Source organism: Chiloscyllium plagiosum, chromosome 10 (genome assembly GCF_004010195.1).
Source record: "Chiloscyllium plagiosum isolate BGI_BamShark_2017 chromosome 10, ASM401019v2, whole genome shotgun sequence".
Taxonomy (NCBI): Eukaryota; Metazoa; Chordata; class Chondrichthyes; order Orectolobiformes; family Hemiscylliidae; genus Chiloscyllium; species Chiloscyllium plagiosum.
This window is the reverse complement of record NC_057719.1, coordinates 43,456,773-43,480,401: the sequence shown is the minus strand read 5'-3', so window position 1 is coordinate 43,480,401 and position 23,629 is coordinate 43,456,773. Positions and strand designations below refer to the sequence as shown.

At 38.5% G+C, this 23,629-nt stretch overlaps 1 protein-coding gene across 2 annotated transcripts in view; it reads left to right on the top strand.

Annotated features, from left to right (window-relative positions):
- Positions 1-23,629, top strand: part of sos2 (son of sevenless homolog 2 (Drosophila)) — a 99,940-nt gene that overhangs the window by 32,330 nt on the left and 43,981 nt on the right. For both annotated transcript variants that reach the window (XM_043697602.1, XM_043697601.1), the window contains exons 3-8: positions 3,944-4,075; positions 8,982-9,146; positions 12,530-12,733; positions 16,862-17,005; positions 17,735-17,845; positions 20,661-20,759. In XM_043697602.1, the coding sequence (XP_043553537.1) occupies positions 3,944-4,075; positions 8,982-9,146; positions 12,530-12,733; positions 16,862-17,005; positions 17,735-17,845; positions 20,661-20,759 (855 nt within the window). The remainder of the gene's footprint in view (positions 1-3,943; positions 4,076-8,981; positions 9,147-12,529; positions 12,734-16,861; positions 17,006-17,734; positions 17,846-20,660; positions 20,760-23,629) is intronic.

Sequence of the window (23,629 nt, the reverse complement as noted above, 5' to 3'; positions counted from 1 at the left end):
TTCACATTGCTGCAAGATGTTGAGGGAAATTTCATTCTGGTATTAGTTTAAAGGAAGTGTAATAAGAATTCCAGTGATAAATATTGTAAGATACAACTAAATTTATCTAATTTAAGAGTCTGAAAGTCCATTTTCTTTCAATTTTGAAACCTACAAATTCCTAGTAGGCTTTAAACAAAGTTTATTGTTTGATTTTTTTAAAAATTAGAAGCTTCATATTTGTATCATCTTTGAAAAATATTATTTATTTAATTAGTAATTTCTTTAAGTAATTCATTTTCTTCTGCATGAACTCTTGAAGGAGGCAAAAAATTGGCACTATTTTAGGGATTTTTGAAATATTTTTGATGTAGTTTTCTTAAGAGATGAGATTAAAATTTGTGGAAGAATTATAGAGTCATACTTCAGTCCAACCAGTTCACACTGACCATGTTCCCAACTAGTCACACTTGCCTGCATTTGGCCCATCTCCCTTCAAACCTTTCCTATTCCTGTACTTATCCAAATATCTTTTAAATGTAACTGTACCTGCAATCACCACTTCCTTCGGCAGTTCATTCCATACACAAACCACTCTGTGTTGTCCCCATGTCCTTTTTAAAACTTTATCATCTCACCATAAAAATATGGCCCCTGGTTTTGAACTCACCCACCTTCAGAAAAATAACTTTGCTCTTCACCTGATCTATGTCCCTCATGATTTTATAAACCTCAATAAAGTCACCTCTCAACTTTCTATACTCCAGTGAAAAAAATCCCAGTCTATGCAGTCTCTTCCCCATAATTCAAACCCTCCTGTCCTGACAACATCTCTAGATTAGTAATATTCTTCCGAGAGCAGGGCAACCAGCACTGCTCACAGTACACCAGGAGAAGCCTCACCAGCACAACTTCAACATGACCTCCCAACTCCAATATCAAGGGTCTGAGCAATGAAAACCCTGTCTACCTCAGAAGCAAATTTCAAAGAATTACATACTTGAACCCCTAGGTGTCTCTGTTCTACAACAGTACCCATGACCCTACCATTAATTGTATAAGTTCTGTCCTTGTTTTACAAAACTGTAATGCTCGTGTTTATCTAATTTAAACTTCATCTGCCACTTCTCAGCCCATTGACCCAATTGATAAGATCCCTTTGTAATTTTAGATAACCTTCTTCGCTGTCAACTATATTTTAGTGTCATCTCCGCACTTATTAACCATGTCTCCTATACTCTCATTCATATTATTTATATAATAACAAACAAAAATGAACCCAGCACTGATTCTTGTGTGCCATTGCTGGTCACGGGCCTCCAGTCCAAACAACAATACCCCTACTCCTACCCTCTGTCTCCTACCATCAAGCCAATTTTGTAACCAGTTAGCAAGGTTAGCCTGAATCCCATGTGATTTAACTTTACTAATTAGTCTACCATGCAGACGACTTTACTAAAGTCCATGTAAACAATGTCTACCGCTCTGCCCTCATCAATTGTTCTGGTTACTTCATCACAAAACTCAAGCAAGTTGGTGAAACACATTTCCCTCGTACAAAACCATGCTGACTATTCCAAATCAGTCCTTTTCTCTCTAAATGCATGTAAGTCCTATCTTTCAGAATCACCTTCAACGATATACCCACCAGCGAGATCAGGCTCACAGGTCTAAAGTTCCCAGGCTACTCCTTACAAACTTTCTTAAATAAAGGCAATACATTAGCCACCATCCAGTCCTCCGGCACCTCACTTGTGGTTATAGATGATTTAAATATTCCCACAATTTTTTCCCTAACTTCCCACAATGTCCTGGGATACTGAGGACTAATTAAAAGAAGAAAGTAAGTTGAGACTTCACTTGCTTAAAATCTCAATATTGTAACTTCAAAAGGATCAATTTAGATCTCGATTGGGTAGGAGAGCAGACGCTCTTACTTCCAGCTTTGAGGCCACAGCAAAACAAAGGACATAAAGGTAGCTTCCTGAAGGGTTGCATGGTAAATATGCCACTTTCTGAAGAAAGGAATATTTCAATGATTGGGATCTTTGATTCAATGCATGATCTAGCTAATTTCAGTGAGGTAAATGATGTAGGCTTCTGGTATATTGACGACTTGACGAAGAATCATGATGATAAGGTCAAGGAGGTGGGAGGTGAGGCAGTAATTCCAGATGCAGACACTCCTGAGTTGCAAATAACCTCGGTACTAGTAATCACATTATGTTCAGCCTACTGTGCTTACAGCTCCTGCAAAGTGATACTTCAATATGGGAAGCATTACCTTGATGGCTAGGATTCTCTAAATAGGATTAGAAATCAAATCATTATACATTATGAATACATTTAGTTTCCATAAAGGTCGAGACCTGGTTTCAAATCCTGTCACAACAGATGGTGGAAGTTGAATTCAATAAAAATCTGGAATTAAGAGTCTAATGATGATCATGAATCCATTGCTGATTGTTGGAAAAACCCATCTGGTTCACTAATGTCTTTTATGGAGAAAAACTGCCATCCTTACCGGTCAAGCCTACATGTGACTTCAGACCCATAGCAATGTGCTTAAGTTTAAACTGGATTAGGGACAGGCAATAAATGCTGGCCTAGCCAGTGATATCCTCATCCTGTGAATGAATTCAAAAGAAAATTTCAAAGGTCTTCCAAGTCAGCATTTTATAAGAATGGCATTTTTAAAAAGCTCGTTCTATGACTAGGGACTACCAAAAATGGCAGTAGGGTCTACAGAAAATGGCAGTAGTCACTACCAATAGTGTCCTGTCTTTTATAAAAATGAGACCACAAAATTAGCTAGTTTTTAACTGTTAACAGAACAGAGTTTAACCCAGTGTACCATTCTGAGGCTGAAGACATATGGAATAGGCGTGGGAGTAATGTAAGTAGTTTGGAAGAGACATGGGGCCTAGTTTGGAAGTGCAGTGGTCATATGAAGTGGGGTTTGAATATGAAAGGGATATGGCACGAGCAAGGGGACAATGAAGGCTGAAAGCTTGAGAGTTTCTGAACCACATACACAACTGGTTCAATGTCCCAGGAAGTAGAGCTGGTCCTTCTAACCTGATAGCCTTATCATCTGCCTGCTTCTATTATGTACCTCAGGCTTGCCTCAAGAGGTGTCAGGATTAATTCCAGCCTGCTTTTAATACCTAAAAAATAAAATTGGCTGACTTTTAGTGTTGGGAAATAGGCCAATTCATGGTTTCTGAATTGAGGATGAAATATGACCCCACAACTCCAGAATGGGGCTTCAGAAGCAGAAATGTTGAGAGCCCCTCTAGCAAAGTGATTTATTATTTAGTTCAGAATCAGGAATGTGTTCAAAGTCCAGTTTAGACATGATGGAAGTATGTTCACTAATTAACGATTTTATAAAAGTATTAATAGACAGCATTAATTAATCTTAGTTGTCACCTATATTTATGACCATAATGCATGGAAATATCAGTTCAAGAAATTTTGCAGTGCCATGTCTTAAGCAAAGGAATACAGACAAATAGAATGCACAGACATTTAGTTTCTCTTGAAAGAAGAATTATTAATATCGGCGAGTGGCAACCAATGAGATAAACTGAGTAACAATGAGGCATCGCAAGTAGGTCACTATTCTACCAAAATTCTGGCAAGTAACTGAGGCACAATTAACTGGAATTTCATGGGTTACTTCAGCTGATGGACTTCTATAAAATATAAATGTTCTATTTAAAGCTTAATGTGATGATTTATTTGTACCTATCACTTATTTAGTAATGCTATATTGATATGTAAAGTATGGATATTTTGCCAGTTTTTCATTTAGGAATATTGCAATTTTCTGCAGGAGTGCATACTGAAAATTTTTAAACATAATGTAATTGTTTGCAGGAAAGCTTGTTCTGTGATTACTATTTGAATGGACACTTTTCATGTGTTCAAGATTGTACATTTATTTTCATTTTGCTCTTAGGAACGTGTTCAGAAATCTTTCCCACACCCAATTGACAAATGGGCTATTGCTGATGCACAGTCTGCTATTGAGAAACGTAGAAGGAGGAATCCTCTTCTTTTACCAGTGGATAAAATACATCCTTTATTAAAGGTGCAAGTTTGTTTTTAATCTATGCTTATGCAATTGAGAAGGAGTTGTACTGTAAAACCTTACTTAAACCCTCACTTTGGTTTGCAAATTATTATATTTAGGAATATTTTTGGGGCCATGCAATGTTTTAAAAGGGGTAAAAACAATGACTGCAGATGCTGGAAACCAGATTCTGGATTAGAGTGGTTCTGGAAAAGCACAGTAGTTCAGGCAGCATCCGAGGAGCAGGAAAATCGACGTTTCGGGCAAAAGCCCTTCATCAGGAATACAGGCCCATTCACCCATTGTACTCTTTGCTACCTTCCCCCACCCCCCTCCCTGACCTATCTTTTGCCTGAAACGTCAATTTTCCTGCTCCTCGGATGCTTCCTGAACTGATGTGCTTTTCCAGCACCACTCTAATCCAGAGCCATGCAATGTTTGATCAAGTGGAAATTACTTTAATCTTGCTAAGCATGAATTAAATTCCATAATCCACCATTGTTTTGCTCCTTGGAAGATAAATAGATGGATTTGAATGTGACAAAAGGGCAAAAGTTTTGTGTGTATGTGTGTGGAGAGGATGACAAAAAGTGTGTGGAGAGGATGACAAAAAGTGTCTGCAGAGGGATATAGCCAGGTGAGTGGGGGGAAAACCATGGCAGATGGAATATAATGTGGTAAAAATATGAAAAAAATGTGCATTGGTTTAAGATTAGAAGAGCTGAACATTATTTAAATAGAGAAGGATTGCAGAAGGCTGCAGCATGGAGAGATTTGAGAGTCCCTATGCATAAATCATGAAAAGCTAGAAAACAAGTTCAACATGTAATAGATTAGATTAGATTCCCTACAGTGCGGAAACAGGCCCTTTCGGCCCAACAAGTCCACACTGACCCTCCGAAGAGTAACCCACCCTGACCCATTCCCCTACTAATGCACCTTTCACAATGGGCAGTTTAGCATGGCCAATTCATCTGACCTGCAAATCTTTGGACTGTGGGAGGAAACCAGAGCACCCGGAGGAAACCCACGCAGACACGGGGAGAATGTGCAAACTCCACCCAGACTGTTGCCCGAGGCTGGAATCGAACCCGGGTCCCTGGCGCTGAGAGGCAGCAATGCTAGCCACTGTGCCGACCAAAGAGAAGACAAATGGATGGCAATCATTTCAAAAGGAATAGTGTGTAAAATCAGGGAGGTCTTCCTAGAATTATATAAGGCACCAGTTGGACCACATCTAAATATTGTGACCAGTTTTGTTTCTCTTATCTCAGGAAAGATATGCATGCACTGTAGATAAGTCAGAGAAGGTTCCACAAGGCTGATCCATCAGGATGAAGGGATTGTCCTATGAAAGCACATTGTATAGATTATGCCTGGACTTATTGGAATTTAGAATAATGAGAAGGGACCTTTTTGAAGCATCGAAGATTCTTAAGGGACTTGATTGAGTAGGCGCTGAGAGGTTGTTTCCCTTGTGAGAGAATCTAGAACCAGAGAACATAAGCTTAGAGAAGGGGTTACTCATTTAAGGTAGACATGAAGAGGAATTCCATCTCTGAGGGTGGTGAATCTATGGGAATTGTTTTCCACAGCAGGATATTGAGGCTTCGTGGTTAAGTATATTCAAGACTGAGATAAACAGACTGACCTTTAATCAGCCAAAGTTATGGAAATCAGCAGGAGGATGGAATTGAGGATCATCAGATCAGCCAGATGTAATTGAATGGTGAAGCATTGCTCCAGTGACTTAAGATCTTGTGATGTCCCAGTACTGCTTTTAAGAAAAATCACTACAGATCTTTACTCTGTATCTAACCTCATGCTGTCCCTGCCTTGGAAGTGTTTTATGGGGATATTGTAGAGGAAGATTTGCTTTCAGTTTAAAAGTGTAGAGTTAAGCATCACAGAAATCTCTCAATTCTTTGCTTGCACTAAAAATAGGCAATGACAGCTGTAGTTTAACCATTCTAAAATGACTTTTTTTCAAGGTGTGTACACTTTGGAACATGGAATGCTAATTTATTTATTTGAGGCATTTATGATAAAGTCACAATTAAAGCAATAACTATATGTATGTGTAGCCATGATATGAAGGGCTTTAGAATTGACAAAAAGTTTATTAGAATTACGCTTGGAAGGAAGGCCTGTAATTATGAAGGAAAGCAAAGATTGAAGTTACCTCAGTGATGAAAAGTTTAAGGCTGAATATAATTGTATAAGGCTCTGCTAACTGCCTCTGACTGCATTTGTTTAAATTCCAACTGTGTTCAATTATTGATTCATAGGTTGACAATCAAGTTATCTCTAATAGCTAATCAATTGGTAATTAGAGAGCATAGCTTTAGATCATCAAAGTGGTAAATGGCGAAGTTAGAAAAACATTGTTCAGGCAGGGAGCTATACTTGTGATTGACTGTCTCAGAAATATATCATAGAATCCCTATAGTGTGGAAGCAGACCATTCAGCTCATTGAGTCTGCACTGACCCTTGAAAGACCATCCAACCCAGACCTAGCCCCACACCCAATCCCCTTAATCCTGCATTTCCCATAGCTAATCCACCTAGCCTGCACATCCCTGGACACTATGGGCAATTTAGCATGGCCAATCCACCTAATCTGCACTACTTTGAACTGTAGGAGGAAACTGGAACACCCGGAGGAAACCCACGCAGACACAGGGAGGATGTGCAAACTCCACATAGACAGTTGCCTAACGGTGGAATCGAACCTCGGTCACTGGTGCTGTGAAGCAACAGTGCTAACCACTGAACCATCATATTGGAAACAGAAACAGAATCTGTCATTTTTTAAATTTTAGGTTGGTAAATAGTTGACAGAGCAAAATTAAAGCGTTTAGGGGAAAGAGCATAAAAGATTCATTAGTTCAAGGAATTTATGTAAGTAAATTGATAAATAATTGTGGGTCTAGGCTGAAAATTACTAGAAATCGGCTAAGTGTCAGTTTTAGTCAGTTTCTCTCGGTGATCCCTAGTGAATTTTCTCTCATTTTGTCCCTAAAATGCTCTCCTGTTCTATTCACTGTGTCCTTATGAGATCCAGCTCATTGTATTCTCCTACTCACTACATGCGGAAGGTACTAACCACTGCCAGGACTTTGTGCTATTCTTGGCCCTGATATCATTTTTTTGATATTTTTATTGAGAAAATCAAATTTAATTTTTTTACAAAATTACAAAATCACTACAAAATAGTATAACAACCTTATAATGACAATAACAAAAAATAAACTAATACTCTACTCCACAATCCACTGAGAAGAGAGAGAAAAAAAACTACAAAGACTACAGTTCAATAAAAAACTAAAAAAAAACAAATTAAACCAAGTTAAACCAGGGTAAATTAAGTGATATTCAGTTACTGCACTCAATGCAATCCCACCAAAGCTCCCCACCACCAGGAGCATTATTAAGCAAACCCGTTGTTTTTCATGAATCCACCAGCAACCTGCGCCTCCCCCGGGGCTCATGGACCTCCAGACATAGCCCTCATGACTACACAAAGCCCCTGACCAATATAGCCGACAGGTCTGCATCTATGTAATTCTGAAAGGGACGGCACGGTGACACAGTGGTTAGCACTGCTGCCTCACAGCGCCAGAGACCCGGGTTCAATTCCCGCCTCAGGCAAGTGCCTGTGTGGAGTTTGCACGTTCTCCCCATGTCTACGTGGGTTTCCTCCGGGTGCTCCGGTTTCCTCCCATAGTCCAAAAAGTGCAAGTTAGGTGAATTGGCCATGCTAAATTGCCCGTAGTGTTAGGTGAAGGGGTAAATGTAGGGGAATGGGTCTGGGTGGGTTGCTCTTTGGAGGGTCAGTGGGGATGTGTTGAGCCGAAGGGCCTGTTTCCATACTGTAAGTAATCTAATCTAAAATAGTTCAGTTTTCTGGTGCATCATACACATATGGATATCCAGGGGGATGTGCTCCATAACTAAGCTACGCTGGCCCCAGAGTCCCTGGGGTTTCTCTGGCACTCAGCTCATTAGAATGTTCTTCCTTGCACAGGATACAAGAATATTAAACAGTCTCTTCCCATGCAGAGGGGAGATTTGGCAAACCTAAGAGGAGGGACACTGGATCTAACTTAACCTCAATTCCCAAGACCCCTCCCAAAAAACTCGCTATGGCACCCCAATACCGACGAAGGTTGTAGCATGACCACAAGCAATGAGTAAGAGTGCTAACATCTGTTTTACATTTGGGCCACGGTGGGGCACACCTGTCTTAAATTTCACAAGCCGCTCTGGTGCCACCCGATACCATCTTTAAAGCTGAGCCATGCACCAGGTCAAGCTCTGGCAATCCACAATTGCCCAGCAGATTTTGTTTTCTTTCCCTTGGACATATTAAACAGTGAGCAATTGATCATCTGCTTTATCTGTGGGGACCTGGAACTCCTGTTGGACAGGGGCTGTGTGCAGTCATTGCCTTGGAGTTAGTTCTAAATCTTGGTGACTGATGAAGGGTTGGTGGAGCAAACAGGGAGCTGGAGTTACCAAGTCTCTGCTTTTGATTTTCATGTTGGAACTTATCAATGCTTAGAATCTTTGGTGGGTAGGAGAATGGGAAACTGCAAGTCAGTGAGACAAAATGTGATATGAGGATGTTAATACAGGCTAATAGGCTTTTTACTACTCATTAGTGAAAATCTTGACTTACCGTTCAACACTTGATTGGAAAATGATACATTTTGCACATAATGACAGGAAACTCCTTACTGTTGACCTTGTGATTCTCCCAACTTTCTTGCCAATTTTCACTTTGTTCAATAACTGGGACGATACTGCCCAGTGTCTTTTGTTACTCACTTGCTTATTGTCTTGAGTTTTAATCACACTCATATTTTTAATCAACTTCGAGCTATTAAGTTTTTGCTTTATGTACATTTTCTTCATTTATAGGATGTGCTAGGTTATAAAGCAGATTATCATGTTTCTCTCTACATCGTGGCTGTGCTGGAATACATTTCAGCTGACATTTTGAAACTAGCTGGAAACTATGTGGGCAATATTCGACACTATGAAATTTCACAACAAGACATTAAAGTGTCAATGTGTGCAGATAAGGTGAGCATTAATTTGCTTTATGAATTCTGAATGTTGTGGCTTTTTTTCATGACATTTTAAAGAGTCAATAACTTTGCATTTTCAATATGATTAATAAAGATTGTTCAGTGATTAATATACTGGTGTATTTTAAAAAGTTTTGTTATTTTTAAATATGCTAAAATTTCCGAATTTTGGATTATCTGACAAGATCGCAAGGTCCCAATGCTTGGCTAAACTGTTATCTGGCATTCGATTATCCGAACAAACTACTCCCCACCTATGTCATTTGGATAGTTGAGGTTCCTCTGTATCTAGTTTTATAAACTGAAGATTTTTAATGTCATAGAGTCATCGAGATGTACAACATCCAGATGCCTCTTAAATGTTGCAATTGTACTAGCCTCCACCACTTCCTCTGGCAACTCATCCCATCCTCTGCGTGAAAAAAACTGAAAGCTGCATTAGGCTAGGAGCCATAAGTAAAGAGCGAAGAGGGTTACCTCAGATTACAACATGATCTGGACCAGATGGGCCAGTGGGCTGAGAAGTGGCAGATGGAGTTTAATTCAGATAAATGCGAGGTGCTGCATTTTGGGAAAGCAAATCTTAGCAGGACTTATACACTTAATGGTAAGGTCCGAGGGAGTGCTGCTGAACAAGGAGACCTTGGAGTGTTGGTTCATAGCTCCTTGAAAGTGGAGTCGCAGGTAGATAGGATAGTGAAGAAGGCATTTGGTATGCTTTCCTTTATTGGTCAGAGTATTGAGTACAGGAGTTAGGGGGTCATGTTGCAGCTGTACAGGACATTGGTTAGGCCACTGTTGGAATATTGCGTGCAATTCTGGTCTCCTTCCTCTTGGAAAGATGTTGTGAAAGGGTTCAGAAAAGATTTACAAGGATGTTGCCAGGGTTGGAGGATTTGAGCTATAGGGAGAGGCAGAACAGGCTGGGTCTGTTTTCCCTGGAGTGTCAGAGGCTGAGGGGTGACCTTATAGAGGTTTACAAAATTATGAGGGTCATGGGGAGTATAGACAAAGTCTTTTCCCTGGGGTCGGGTAGTCCAGAACTAGAGGACATGGATTTAGCGTGAGAGGGGAAAGATATAAAAGAGACGTACGGGGCAACTTTTTCACGCAGAGGGTGGTACGTGTATGGAATGAGCTGCCAGAGAATGTGGAAGGGTTTGGAGGGATATGGGCCGGGTGCTGGCAGGTGGGACTAGATTGGGTTGGGATATCTGGTTGGCATGGACAGGTTGGACTGAAGGGTCTGTTTCCATTCTGTACATCTCTATGACTCTATAAGTGGTATAGATATTATGCTTAAAAGTAATCTTTAACCATTCAATTATGGGATCTTTTTAATTGATATAGCTCCTGAAAAAGCTTTTTTTTTTATTGCATTTGGCCAGAGTATACTTTTTAAAAAGCTCATTTATTGCTTTAGACAATCGATTTTTTAATATGCACATCCATTCTGTGGAACTGCTGCACAGAGTAGCCTCAATGGTCTGCAGAGATTATATCCTTAACTAGACTGTTGGCAGCAATAACATTCACTACAGTAGGAGTTGAAAATTTTCCAAAAGTGAGATTAGAAAGAAAGTAAAAGGAACAGATTGCTTTCAAGAGAAAGTAATGTGCCTGGAAAAATCATTAGAACTCTTTAGTTTAGAGATCTTTGAGTCTTTATATCCAATTATTCAAGCAGCATTTGTTTTGAGTTCTAAGCAATGTCTTATAAAGTGAAAAATATGTCAGAGTTGTACAAGTCTTACAAAGCTGAAACAGGCCATTTAATCCATCATGCCTGTACCAGCTCTTCAAATGTGCATTATTACCTCATGCCAATCTGCTTTTTCCCCTGTTTCCTGACACATTTTTTACCTTAATAACGTCTTAAATGCCTCAGGCTGTGTGTTCTGTTCTACCCAGAGTGATTTTTTTTTTCTCATATCATCCTTGGTTCTTTTGCAAATCACTTGAAATCTGTGTCCTCTCACTCTTGTATATGTGATAACATCCTTTGTCGTATTCTCTTCACCTTCTTCTCTCCAAGGAGAACAATTCTAACAACTTAAATCTATGCATGTACAAATAGTAAGGCAAAGGTTCATGAAGGTTACTGATGAGCACGGTAAGGTATTTTGATATTGTTTTCATTGGGAATAACTGTAGTTTTCCCATCTTTCTTGTGTGGCTTAGGAACCGTTTATTTAGCTGCCTTAAATACATAGCTGATCAAAGAATAAAGATATTTTGCTTTATTTGTTACCACTCGATCCAATCATTCCATGGCTATATTTACCATCTATATGGTCAAACAGCTGAACACCCATTTGCTAGTCTTGTTTCCAATGGCCTTTCATGGTATATTGTGATCTTTATGGCATAGTTGCTCACTGGATAATAATAACAGCTACTGGGAGGAAGCATTCTTGCGGAGCCTCATACTTTTCTGGCAGGATGCTTGGAACAGTTTGCTGGCTGATAGGTGACTTATTTTCTCACCTCTAACCTCCACCCTTTATTGTCTGTCTTGATATTACTAACGTTCCTTTGATCATTGCTCCTATTAACTTTTTTGTCTACCTCTTCAGAGTCAAGTACATTGCTGCTGCTTGTTTTATGTTTATTGCGTTAAGATCAAGGCATACTTCTATCTTTTATAAATATGCTACAGAGATACTTTTATTTCATCTCATAAGCCAGAACTACTTCTGCCATGCAGCGTTTCCCATGCCCATTCTCACTATTTGCCATCCTCATCCTTCTCATTTGTTAACTAACCATTAAATCTATTTCTGTCTTAGCCTTCTTTAAAAATATCATCACTGAAATTTTCTCAATGCTTTCTCTATACACATTATATTTGTTGGTTAACTTGAAATGTTAAGCTTGTCATAGTTCTAGTATGTTAGCAGACATAGCATATTAGTTATGAGTCCAAACCTGAGTATTAACATATGAATTGGAAGACGTCATTGGTAACTCATCCCTTTGAACCCTTCGCTGAGATCATGGGCTGATTGAACTCAACACCATTTTGTTACACTTTCTTTATCCCTTAATGTTTTTAAATATGTAGAAATCTATCCATACGTACTTGAGATTAACATTGACTGCATTGCCTTTGCAACTAATGTCCAGCATTCTGTACTATAGTTTCTAGAGTAATGACTTTGTATATCATTTGCTCCCTTTCTGTCTTTTTTCTATAAAGCCTGAATAGTTTCTAAACACATCAGTCCCAATATTCTGTTTTTTAAAAATTAATTTGTTGCAATTTTTTTAAAAAAAACTTAATTCTTTGGATGTATATTTAATCATTTTGGTCGTATTTTTAACTTGTTTTCTTAAAATATGCGTATGACACTATGCTGGTCTCAAATTTCCTTTCAGGTGCTTATGGACATGTTTGACCAAGATGACATTGGTCTGTCTTCATTGGGAGATGATGGACCAAATTCTACAGGTGAACAGCACTACTATGACTTGGTGAAAGCTGAAATTGCAGAAGAAAGGCAATACCTACGAGAATTGAATCTGATTTTAAAAGTCTTTAGAAAGTCATTTACATCCAACAATAAGCTGTTTACTGCTCGTGTAAGTTTTTAATATTCTGATATCGTATCAAAGGTTATTTGCATTGAAGTATTAGATTTCACACTAGATTTTATTATAAATATATTTGAAATATATTTTAGGATTTTTGTATGAAATACAAATCAGACACAGATCAGTTTACTATTTTGAATGTTTATTTTGATGTAATATCTCTGCTAATGTCGCTCGTTACTTTGTAACAACAATTACATTTGGTTGAGTGCATTGTTTTTATCTGCTATGCTACAGACACCAAGTGTAAACTATGATTTCTTCACATTTAGTCTCGTGGTGTGGCAGATGACATTGTCAAATGTTTTACATATGTCACTGATGAAGTTTTCTGCATTGTTTTAAATTTGATGTGGAATCACAGAATTTTTCTAGAACGTAGAAGAAAGTCATTTAGCTCATTTGTGCCAACACCATCTCTTTGACACCTATCCATTTAGTCCCATATCCTTAAAAAAAAAACTTTGTAAATATACTTCCTTCTTAAAATCTATCCAGGGTTCAGTTTACACCACAGTTTCAATAGTTGTCATGTGTTAACAACCCTCTGATTTGGAACAAACAGCAATTGTAATATAATCTTTTATTTTATCCTCTGGTAACTCAGTAATGATACCCAAAATTATATATATTTTTGATTTATAATATTAAGATCTCTCAATTTTGAACCTCTCTATTAATTTTTCTCACAAATCTACATAATTCTTGTCAAAAAGATCAAGTTTCTCATATTTAAAGCCTATTATCGTCCATATTATCTTACTGCATCTTAGAGCTTTTACAAATTTTATAAAGTAATTGCTCAAAATTTGTTGCAGTGCATGTAATTTGTTTAGATTTAATGTAGCACTTTTTTTGTACTTGATTCAATTAGAAATCGATATTTTTACAGCTTTTACCTATTTTCCAAACTCTTTGTATAAATTGAAGTAAATCTTTTAAAGTTTTACCATTTAGCAGATATTACCTCTAGTTTATTCTTTCTCCCATGAAATGTCATGCCACACTTTCTTGCATTTATTCTCTTTCATTGACCAAAAGACCTTTGAAACCCTTTGGGCACAATGTTTAAAGCACAGTCTTGTTTTCTCAAAAGAACGCTATTCAAGTTGTCAGAAACAACCAGTTTTATAAATCACTACAGATTATTCTTAATATGCACTGAGAAATCTAATTAATTTTATTCAGCGACAAAGCATCTAGAAACTTATAGCTATCAAACTGTCATGTCTATAGGCACCCGTTTTATCCTTCCTCCCTTCCTCCTATTCTCCAGCTACTTCCTAAATGGAAGTGATATCCCTCCAGCCCTCCTGGCATAACTTCTGTATCGAAGGCTGTTAGAAATAATATGGTCAGAGCTTTGCTACTTCTTCCTACACATTCTTAGGTAAAAGTAATCAAAATGTCATCTTTATTTCCCTGGAATTCCACCAACTTTTGCAGTACAATTCTTTGTCCATACCAATAGCCCTATCACTTGCACTTACCTGATTGAGTTCTGAGGAAGAGTCACTGGAATCTGATTCCTCTCCACAGACGCTGACAGACCTCCTGAGCTTTCCCAGCAATTCCTGTTTTTATTTCTCTTACCATAAAGGTTTTCTTAACATTATTGGAAAATAATTTACCCCTTGTGCATAACATTTTATTTGTATACATTTGTAACTTGATCTGATATTTGCTTTCAAATATTCAGTCTATTTTTTCATGAGGAACAGAATTTCTTGCTGATTCTGAGGAGCAAAAAAAAACCCATTAAAATAAGAAACTACATACAAGTGTAAGTATTGAACAGATAAATGAAGGGAAATTAAGATTCTAACTCTGAAGTAAAATAAAATGTTAGTGGAGAAATCATTCTCTGAAACTTGTATCCATTTAAAGAAAAAGCTTTTTCTCTGTTGAAAGTGTTCCTTTTATACTGGGAGAGGCAATTTACTCAGAAAGGCTAAAAATCGTGTTTTTCCACATTAGAATTAAGCAATTGTTCTTGCTTAAAGCTTTCCCTCCTCCCTAGCAAAACCAATTAGTGAAACTTAAAATTTCAAGAAAGCTGCAGGGAAAACAACACTGATTTTTTACAATTAAGTCATCACACACACAGTTTAAATATGATCATAATTTTTGTTTCTTTATTCAAAGAATGTCAACATTGTTTGCTAGGTGTGTATTTGTTGGCCACCCCTAATTTGCCTTGAGACGATATTGTAGTACCTTCTTGAACTGCTGCAATGTTTGGGGTGTAGGTAGTACTATTTAGGATTGCAGGAATTTGACCCACTGACAGTGAAAGGATGGTGATATACTTTCAAGTCAGGTTGGCGTACGGCTTGGAGAATTTGAAGGTGGTACTGTTCCCATACATATGATGCCCTTGTCCTTTTGGGTGCTACGTATCAGGGTTTGGAATGTGCTGTAACAGCAGTCTTGCTGAATTCCTGCTGTGCATCTTTTAGCAGGTAAACCCCGTGGCCATTGGTGGTTAAGGGAGGCAGTGTTCAAGGTCAGGATGGGGTGCCAGTTCAGTGGGCTGCTTTGTCCTGAATGGTGTTGAGTTTCTTGACTATTGCTGGAGATGCAGAGTATTCCATCAAACTCTGACTTGTGTTTTGTAGATGGTCGACATGCACAGGCGAATTGGGAAGTAAGTTACTTGCCACAGAATTCCTAGCTTCTGACTTGTTCTTGTAGCCACAGTGTGGCTCATTTGTTCAGTTTCTGGTCAGTGGGAACCCTATGACATTGATAATAGAAGATTCAGTGACCGTAATGTAATTGAATATCAAAGAGTGATTGTTAGATTCTCTCTTGTTTTGAGATTTTCTGTTACTTGTGTACTGTTAATCCTATTTGTCAATTTAGCTGCCCAAGCTTGTTTGAACATGGACTGGTACAGTGTTTGAGGAGTTGCGAATGGTGTTGAACATTATGCAATCAGTGAAAATCTCCACTTTTTACTAAGCATTGGAGGGATGTTATTGATGAAGCAACTGAAGATGGTCTCAATAATTCTGTTGACTACAAGATTATATATTGTGAAATGTGTTTCAGTTTCTTTGGCCTGGATGTTAACAGACAGATTACTGTTCAATAAAATCAGCACTAATATCAAACTTTTGAATAATAAAATGTCCTAAGGAGCTTTAGAGCAGTGTAATCATGCAAATCTTGACACAAAGCCATAAAAGGTATAGCTTTGTCAAATAGGTAGATTTTCAGTAGTTGAAGTAGTTCAGTATTTCGGAACTTCGAGTCTTGGCAGTGGCAGGTATGGTGGCTAATGTACTCATAGAAGTAAGTTTTCCTGAGAGGCCAGAATTAGAGAATCTCAAATATCTGAAGGTAATGGAGGATAATGCAGAAATGGGAAGGGATGCTCCTCTGGAAGCATCTGAAAAGAAGGATGAGAATTTTCAAAAGGGAGAATTGAGAACGAATGTAGGTTAGTGAGTACAGGAATAATGGAGACAAGGGTGTTGAGTTAGGATACAAGCAAGAGCGTTTTGGATAATCTTCGGATTAGAAGGTAGCCATAGCCTAGCCAGATCCACATTGGAATAGTCAAGTCCAGAGATAACAAAGTTTCAGCAGCAGATAAGTCGCTGAGGCAGGAACAGAGCTGGGTCATTGGGTGATTGTGGCAATATATGGTTGAATGCTCAACTTGGGTTCAGAAATGATGCTAAGTGTCTAAAAAGACTGACTCAACCTTAGATAGTTGCCAAGAGAAAGGAGGGTATCTGTGGTGACGGAATGGGATTTTCTGCTGGGATTCTCAAGGCCAGAAGGGCAAGGTTATGAAGAGGTTGAAAAGAAGGCTGAAGCTTTCAGACAGGAAATTCCACTGCCACCTCCCTGCTTTTTGAGCAAATATTCCTTCCAATTTCCTTTTCAATGAAAGAAAAATCAAAATAACTGCTTCTTAACCACTCCTCTTCTCCATCTGACTATCTTTTGAGAATGGCTAGGTCGAGACCTGAGAAGGAAAGCCATGTGGCTAATTGCATGTAGTTATCTCACAGTTGATCCATTTTGTTTTTGTTTCAAAATCTTTTATATGAAAAGGCTAAATTTGCGAGTTGTGTTAAGTCTGTGTTATTTGATTTCTGATAGGACATCGAAATAATCTTCAGCAACATCCTAGATATTCATGAACTGACTGTAAAACTGCTTGGATTAATGGAGGATACTGTTGAGATGACAGATGAAAGAAGCCCTCATCCATTTGTTGGCAGCTGCTTTGAAGATCTGGCAGAGGTACTGTGCAATAGTGATTTCAGTTGGCACACAGTGATGCTAGACTATAAGACTTTCCAACAGAAGAATAAAGCTTATTATGTTTTTTTCCAATGTGCTTTGGAAGATCTCTTAATTAAGTATGAAAAATATAGCCTAAATGTTGGCATTTGCCTTCAACGTTCAGGTGCTATTGTCGACTTACCTGTAAGCAAAACCCGTAAGCAAAACAAATGCATATAAGACTTGTCACTCATGCTAATTCCTGAACAAGTTATATGTTTAATTTTTCTCATATCCAGTATGTTTTTAATATGACTTCTTCCTGTAGAGAGGAAAAAATATTTTAATTTCTTTTAGTTGAAAGGGAAATATTAATACTTTATAACAAATAAGTGGTGAATAGAATTTTGCTAAGATTAAAAATTTGCAATCTTCACTTCTTTCTCAAGATAGCTTCAGTTCTAAGAAAAGATATAAAAACACTGAGACTGCTGTCATGGTGTTGCATATATTCAGCTGGAAGAATGTTAGAATAGTTAGGTGGTGATGTTTGAGCAGTGTAGACTCGATGAGCCAATGAGCCACTTTCTATGTGTCATAGATCTCTGTGACTCTAATTTTCAGAATAGTATTTGTAACAAACAGCCCATTTATTATATTAAACTTGCTAATAAATTAACAACTTTTGAAGCAAAGTCAAATATGTAGAATATGCGAAACAAACTAAAACTATTTTTTTGTGTGCAGGAGCAAGTATTTGACCCATATGAGTTGTGTGCACAAGACATTCTCTCACCACAGTTTCATGCGCATTTCAGCAATTTAATGTCCAGGTCAGCAGTAGCCTTGTATTTTCAGGTAAGTAGCTTTTTACATAGCATTTTGTTAGTTAGTAGGGGCTAGTTAGCTCAGTTGGCTGGGAGACCATTTTAGAATGTAGAGTGACACCAAAGCATGGATTCAATTCTCACACCAGCTGAGGTTACCATGAAGTACTCTCTTTTTCAAACTCTCCCTTCAGCTGGGATGTGGTGACTCTCAGTTTAAATCCATACCTATCATCTCTCACTAATGACAGAGCAGCCTTATAGCTTAGTAAGACTATGGTGACTTCATTTATTTTGCTCGTACACTTCTTGAGTACTTCTTTTTTGACGGAGCTTTTCATCTTTCAGTCATGATGTTTGCAAACACATCAATGCAAAGGGGAATAATTTTTTCAACTGTACATGAAGAAAGTGCCGATTGATTGGAAAGATTGGTAAAGACACTGCCATGGAGAACACACAAGTTAGATGATGATTGATGATTACTGCTCCGCTTTCAATAAATATAAACCATGCAGGCTGACTCTGGTCACTACAAAGCTGAAAAAAAATCCTCCATGTCACTGAGGAGGCATCAGACCAATTCACATCCAACAAACTGCCCAGAAAGCTCTGACACTTTGAACGCTGTGACAAATTTCCATCACAGCAGCTGAGAGAACCTATAACAGTCTAAAATGAACAATGTCACAAGAAATAAATGCACCCATAGTACATTTTTTTTAAAAAAAGTCAGTTTACCCTGTCGTCCAATGTTAAAGATATGTTAAAAATTTCCAGGATTCAGATGTACACCTTTGCCTGAACTTATCAATTATTCCTTGGATGTTGGTCTTACCTACCTGTGTGGCAGGTTTCCTTGAAATCTATCCATTAGCTTATGAAATATATTATCTACAGTGAAACACCAGGATGGAGAAACATTACTTCTGACCACCTTCAGTGGCAGGGAAAGCCAAGTAAGCTGGTTATCCTCTATACCCTTTTGATACGTTACTTTTCTCCCAAGAGTCTTACTAAAAGATGCAGTTATCCAGAACCAAACCAGAATAGTATTCTTCTTATGCAAAATAACCATGAAGATGTGATATGGACATTTACATATTTCAGGCACAGTGGAACTAAATGTATGAATACTTGGCTCAACATTAATAATTTGCATATTTTCACTGTACAAAGATAAACAAATGAATGCAGTTTAAAAATGTTTGTGTGAATTGTTGATGATGAATGTGGTACTGCGATTTATTATTTTGTTTATCTTGGCTTTTTCAAGCGTCATGTATTGATTAATCAATTAGAACACACTGGAATTAGGATTTGAGACACCCTGACATATCTTCAAGCGGTTTAGCAGTGTTTATAGCAGCAGATTATCCTTCTTCATAGTTCAATAAGAAAGTTTGATGTGAAGAACAGGACTCCTCACTCAAACACGGAGTTGGTCAGTTGGTGTACTTAAATTGTCAATTGATGTTTTGCGAAACCAGGCATCTTTTTAATCGGTTTAAGAGGGTAGCGGGTAAGTGCATACGGAGAGCATGCTAAGGAGCTCTATGACCAAGGGAGGCTTTCACTGATTTCTCACTGCACTCTAAAACCTGGCCAGTTGTGCCATACTCAGCAAGACATTCCAGACTTGCCCAAATGAAACGTCCATTCAACTTTTGAATCTTTACGAATGGTTTTCTTTGCTGTGGTGGACTGCCTGCAGTCCCAGCAGTGGCCACAGCCACAGCATTTCTTGGACGCAGGATTCCCTTACATTTGGGGGTAGAAGTTCCATCCTAACAGCCCAGCAACTGTAAGTTTGGCCTAGGGCAATCTTGCCAAGTGAAGACAGGCTTGTCTCTGAAGTTGAGTCAGCTGAAGCAGCCAGTATGGATTGGCATCAAAACTGCACCCTTTTATTGTCATGAGCTGCCATATTCCAGGATTTATAGATTTTAATGACACTTTGGCAACTGCTGAGAGAAGTTCAATGTATAAGGAGTGGATATAGTGTACAGGTGTGTTGGAGGTTAGTGTGGCACTTCGTTAAGGGAACACTGGTACAGGGTCAGTGTTTCGTGTGGTAGTTAAATGGGTGAAACTTTCTGGTAGTTTGGGGTGGGTCTGCTTTGATTGGGAGTGAGGAATCAGTGGGTGGAAGCTGGGTGTGGAGTGGGAGTGTTCGGAGTGTTTGAGGCTGCTCTGGTCTGGAGATATCAGTTTTATAGTGAGCCAGGAGTTGGAATGTGTTTTAATTCCTCTGAACTTGGTGCTTAATAACTGTTAGGGTATGTAAATTGAAAGCATCAACAGTCTCCAAATTTGAGGATTTGGGATTTTTTTCAGAATACTCCAGATACTGGGTAATTGCCCATCAGAAGTTTCAACTTCCTGAGCAATTATTACATAGTTAGTGCATTGAGATTTTCATATGGTTCCAGTACACGTGTTCAGAGCATGTCTGGTCTCTGACCATTCAGAGACCAGATTATTTGAGGCAATCTGTAGTTTTTCTGTCTATTGTGGAAGTCTAGTATTTTAACTGACATAATGCTCCAAAATATTTGCTGTACGTATGCTGTTTGAGAATTGCATTTTGTATTTGTGAGATTATATCATCAACTTTTTACTTTAATAGTAAGGTAAAAGCAATCAAGATAAAGCGTTATCTTAAATATTTAATTTCATCAGCACTACAGGCACATTATTTTTTATACAAAACTGGTGTAATCTTTGTAAAAACTCATTTGCTTTTGGACTCTTATAATATTACATGATTCTTTCATTATTTGTTACAATCTAATTGTAGTAAATTGTGAACTGTCTAGTACTAGTTATGTTTTTTTAATTTCTAGTCTATTGCTGAAGGTTTCAAAGAAGCTGTTCAATATGTACTTCCACAACTATTGCTAGTCCCAATATATCATTGTTTGCATTACTTCGATCTGTTGCAGGTAAGACATTCTGAATTATTGTATCTGAAGTGTGTGAATTGATATAAAATAGGAAAACAAATAATTTTTCCTTTCTTTTATGTCATGTATAGTAGTGTAGTTTTCATATACTTCGCAATGTATTTTTGTAAATAGTAACTATGCAGTTGGACTTTGGTGTCAAGTTCAGTGATCTGCACTGCCATCTTCTGACAATCCTCTGTTCAAGCCTGATGTAATCTCCCTTTTGAAGGAAAAGATTACATTTGAATATGTCAAATACTATTTATTTGCAAATGCCTTTTTTTCCAGTTTAAATAAATAGTTTCTAAAGTAGACTTAGAACATAGAACATTACAGTGCAGTACAGGCCCTTCGGCCCTCGATTTTGCGCCGCCCTGTCATACTAATCTGAAGCCCATCCTACCTACACTATTCCATGTACGTCCATATGCCTGTCCAATGACGACTTAAATGCACTTAAACTTGGCGAATCTACTACCATTGCAGGCAAAGCATTCCATATCCTTACTACTCTCTGAGTTAAGAAACTACCTCTGACATCTGTCTTATACCTATCTCCCCTCACTTTAAAGTTGTGTCCCCTCGTGTTTGCCGTCCCCATACTTGGAAAAAGGCTCTCCCTGTCCACCCTATCTAACCCTCTGATTATCCTGTATGTCTCTATTAAGTCACCTCTCCACCTTCTTCTCCCTAACGAGAACAGCCTCAAGGCCCTCAGCCTTTCCTCGTAAGACATTCCTTCCATACCAGGCAACATCCTAGTAAATCTCCTCTGCACCCTTTCCAAAGCTCCCACATCCTTCTTATAATGCGGGGACCAGAACTGTACACAATATTCCAAGCGTGGCCGTACCAGAGCTTTGTACAGCTGCAGCATAACCTCCTGGTTCCGGAACTCAATCTTTCTATTAATAAAGGCCAAAACACTGTATGCCTTCTTAACAACCTTGTCAACCTGGGTGGCAACTTTCAGGGATCTGTGTACATGGACACCGAGATCTCTCTGCTCATCTGTACTCCCAAGAATCTTACCATTAGCCCAGTACTTTGCATTCCGATTACTCCGGAGCTATTATGTAGATTCAATGCAAATTTAGAAAATAACTAACACATCGAGCAAACAATACAACTGGTACAAACTTTCTGGTAAAACGGAGGAAGAGGGGGAAATTTGATTGCTGCCGTACTCTATTTTTTTCCAAAAACATTTTTCGAATATATCCATAATCCAAGAGTTCTGTGAAATCCATATGCACCACATCAACCGGTTTACTCTCATCTACCTGTTTGGTCACTTTGTCAAAAAATTCAATAAGATTCGTTAGGCACGACCTACCCTTCACAAAACCGTGCTGACTGTCCTTGATCAGATTATTCTTTTCTAGATGGTTATAAATCCTATCTCTTATAACCTTTTCCAACACTTTACCAACAACTGAAGTGAGACTCATTGGTCTGTAATTACCAGGGTTGTCTCTACTACCCTTTTTGAACAAGGGAACCACATTTGCTATCCTCCAGTCCTGAGACACTATTCCTGTAGACAATGATGATTTGAAGATCAATGCCAAAGGCTTGGCAATCTCTTCCCTTGCTTCCCAGAGGATCCTTGGATAGATCCCATCCGGCCAGGGGACTTGTCTCTTTTCACACTCTGCAGTATTTCTAATACCTCTTCCTTGTGAACCTCAATCCCTTCTAGTCTAGATGCAAGTATCTCTGTATCTTCCTCACCAACATTTTCATTTCCTATAGTGAACACTGTCGAAAAATATTTATTTAGTGCTTCCCCTATCTCCTGTGACTCCACACACAACTTCCCACTATTATCCTTGATTGGCCCTAATTTAACTCTCGTCATTCTTTTATTCCTGACATACCTATGGAAAGCCTTAGGGTTAACCCTGATCCTATCTGCCAACAACTTCTCATGTCTCCTGGCTATTCTGAGCTCTCTTTTTAGGTCTTTCCTGACTTCCTTGTAACCCTCAAGTGCCCTGAGTTTTCACATTTTGTCCTAACATTCTTCTCGACCAGGAATTCCACTTCCTTAGTAAACCACGGCTTATGCGTTCTATATCTTCCTCCTTGCCTGACAGGTACATACTTATCTAGGACACACAGGAGCTTTTCCTTGAATAAGCTCCACATTTTTAATGTGCTCATCCCCTGCAGTTTCCTTCCCCATTCTACGCTTCCTATGTCTTTCCTAATTGCATCGTAATTTCCCTTCCCCCAGCTGTAACTTTTGCTTGGTGGAGTACACCTATCCCTTTCCATCACTAAAGTAAACCTGACAGAATTGTGATTGCTGTCTCCAAAGTGCTCACCTACTTCCAAATCTAATACCTGGCCAGGCTCGTTACCCAGTACTAAATCTAAAGTGGCTTCGCCCCTTGTAGGCCTGCCTACATAGTGTGTCAGGAAGCCCTCCTGCACACACTGGACAAAAACTAACCCATCTATAATACTCGTACTGTAGTGATCCCAGTCAATATTTGGATAGTGAAGTCCCCCATGACAACTATCCTGCCCCTCTCACTCCTATCGAGAATCATCTTTGCTATCCTTTCCTCTACATCTCTGGGACTATTCGGAGGCCTGTAGAAAACTCCCAGCATGGTGACTTCTCCTTTCCTGTTTCTAACCTCAGCCCATATTACCTCAGTTAACGAGTCCCCAAACATCCTTTCTTGATGATTAGATTTTAATTAGTAAAAGACATATACATGGTGCTGTTAATCTGTTAAGTAAAAAAATTAGGAACTTAAAATGATTAAGCGAATGTTATCCTAGTCTGAAACGAACACAGAAAATATTGGAACACTCAACAACTTGACAGCATCTATTGGTAGAGAAACTTGTGC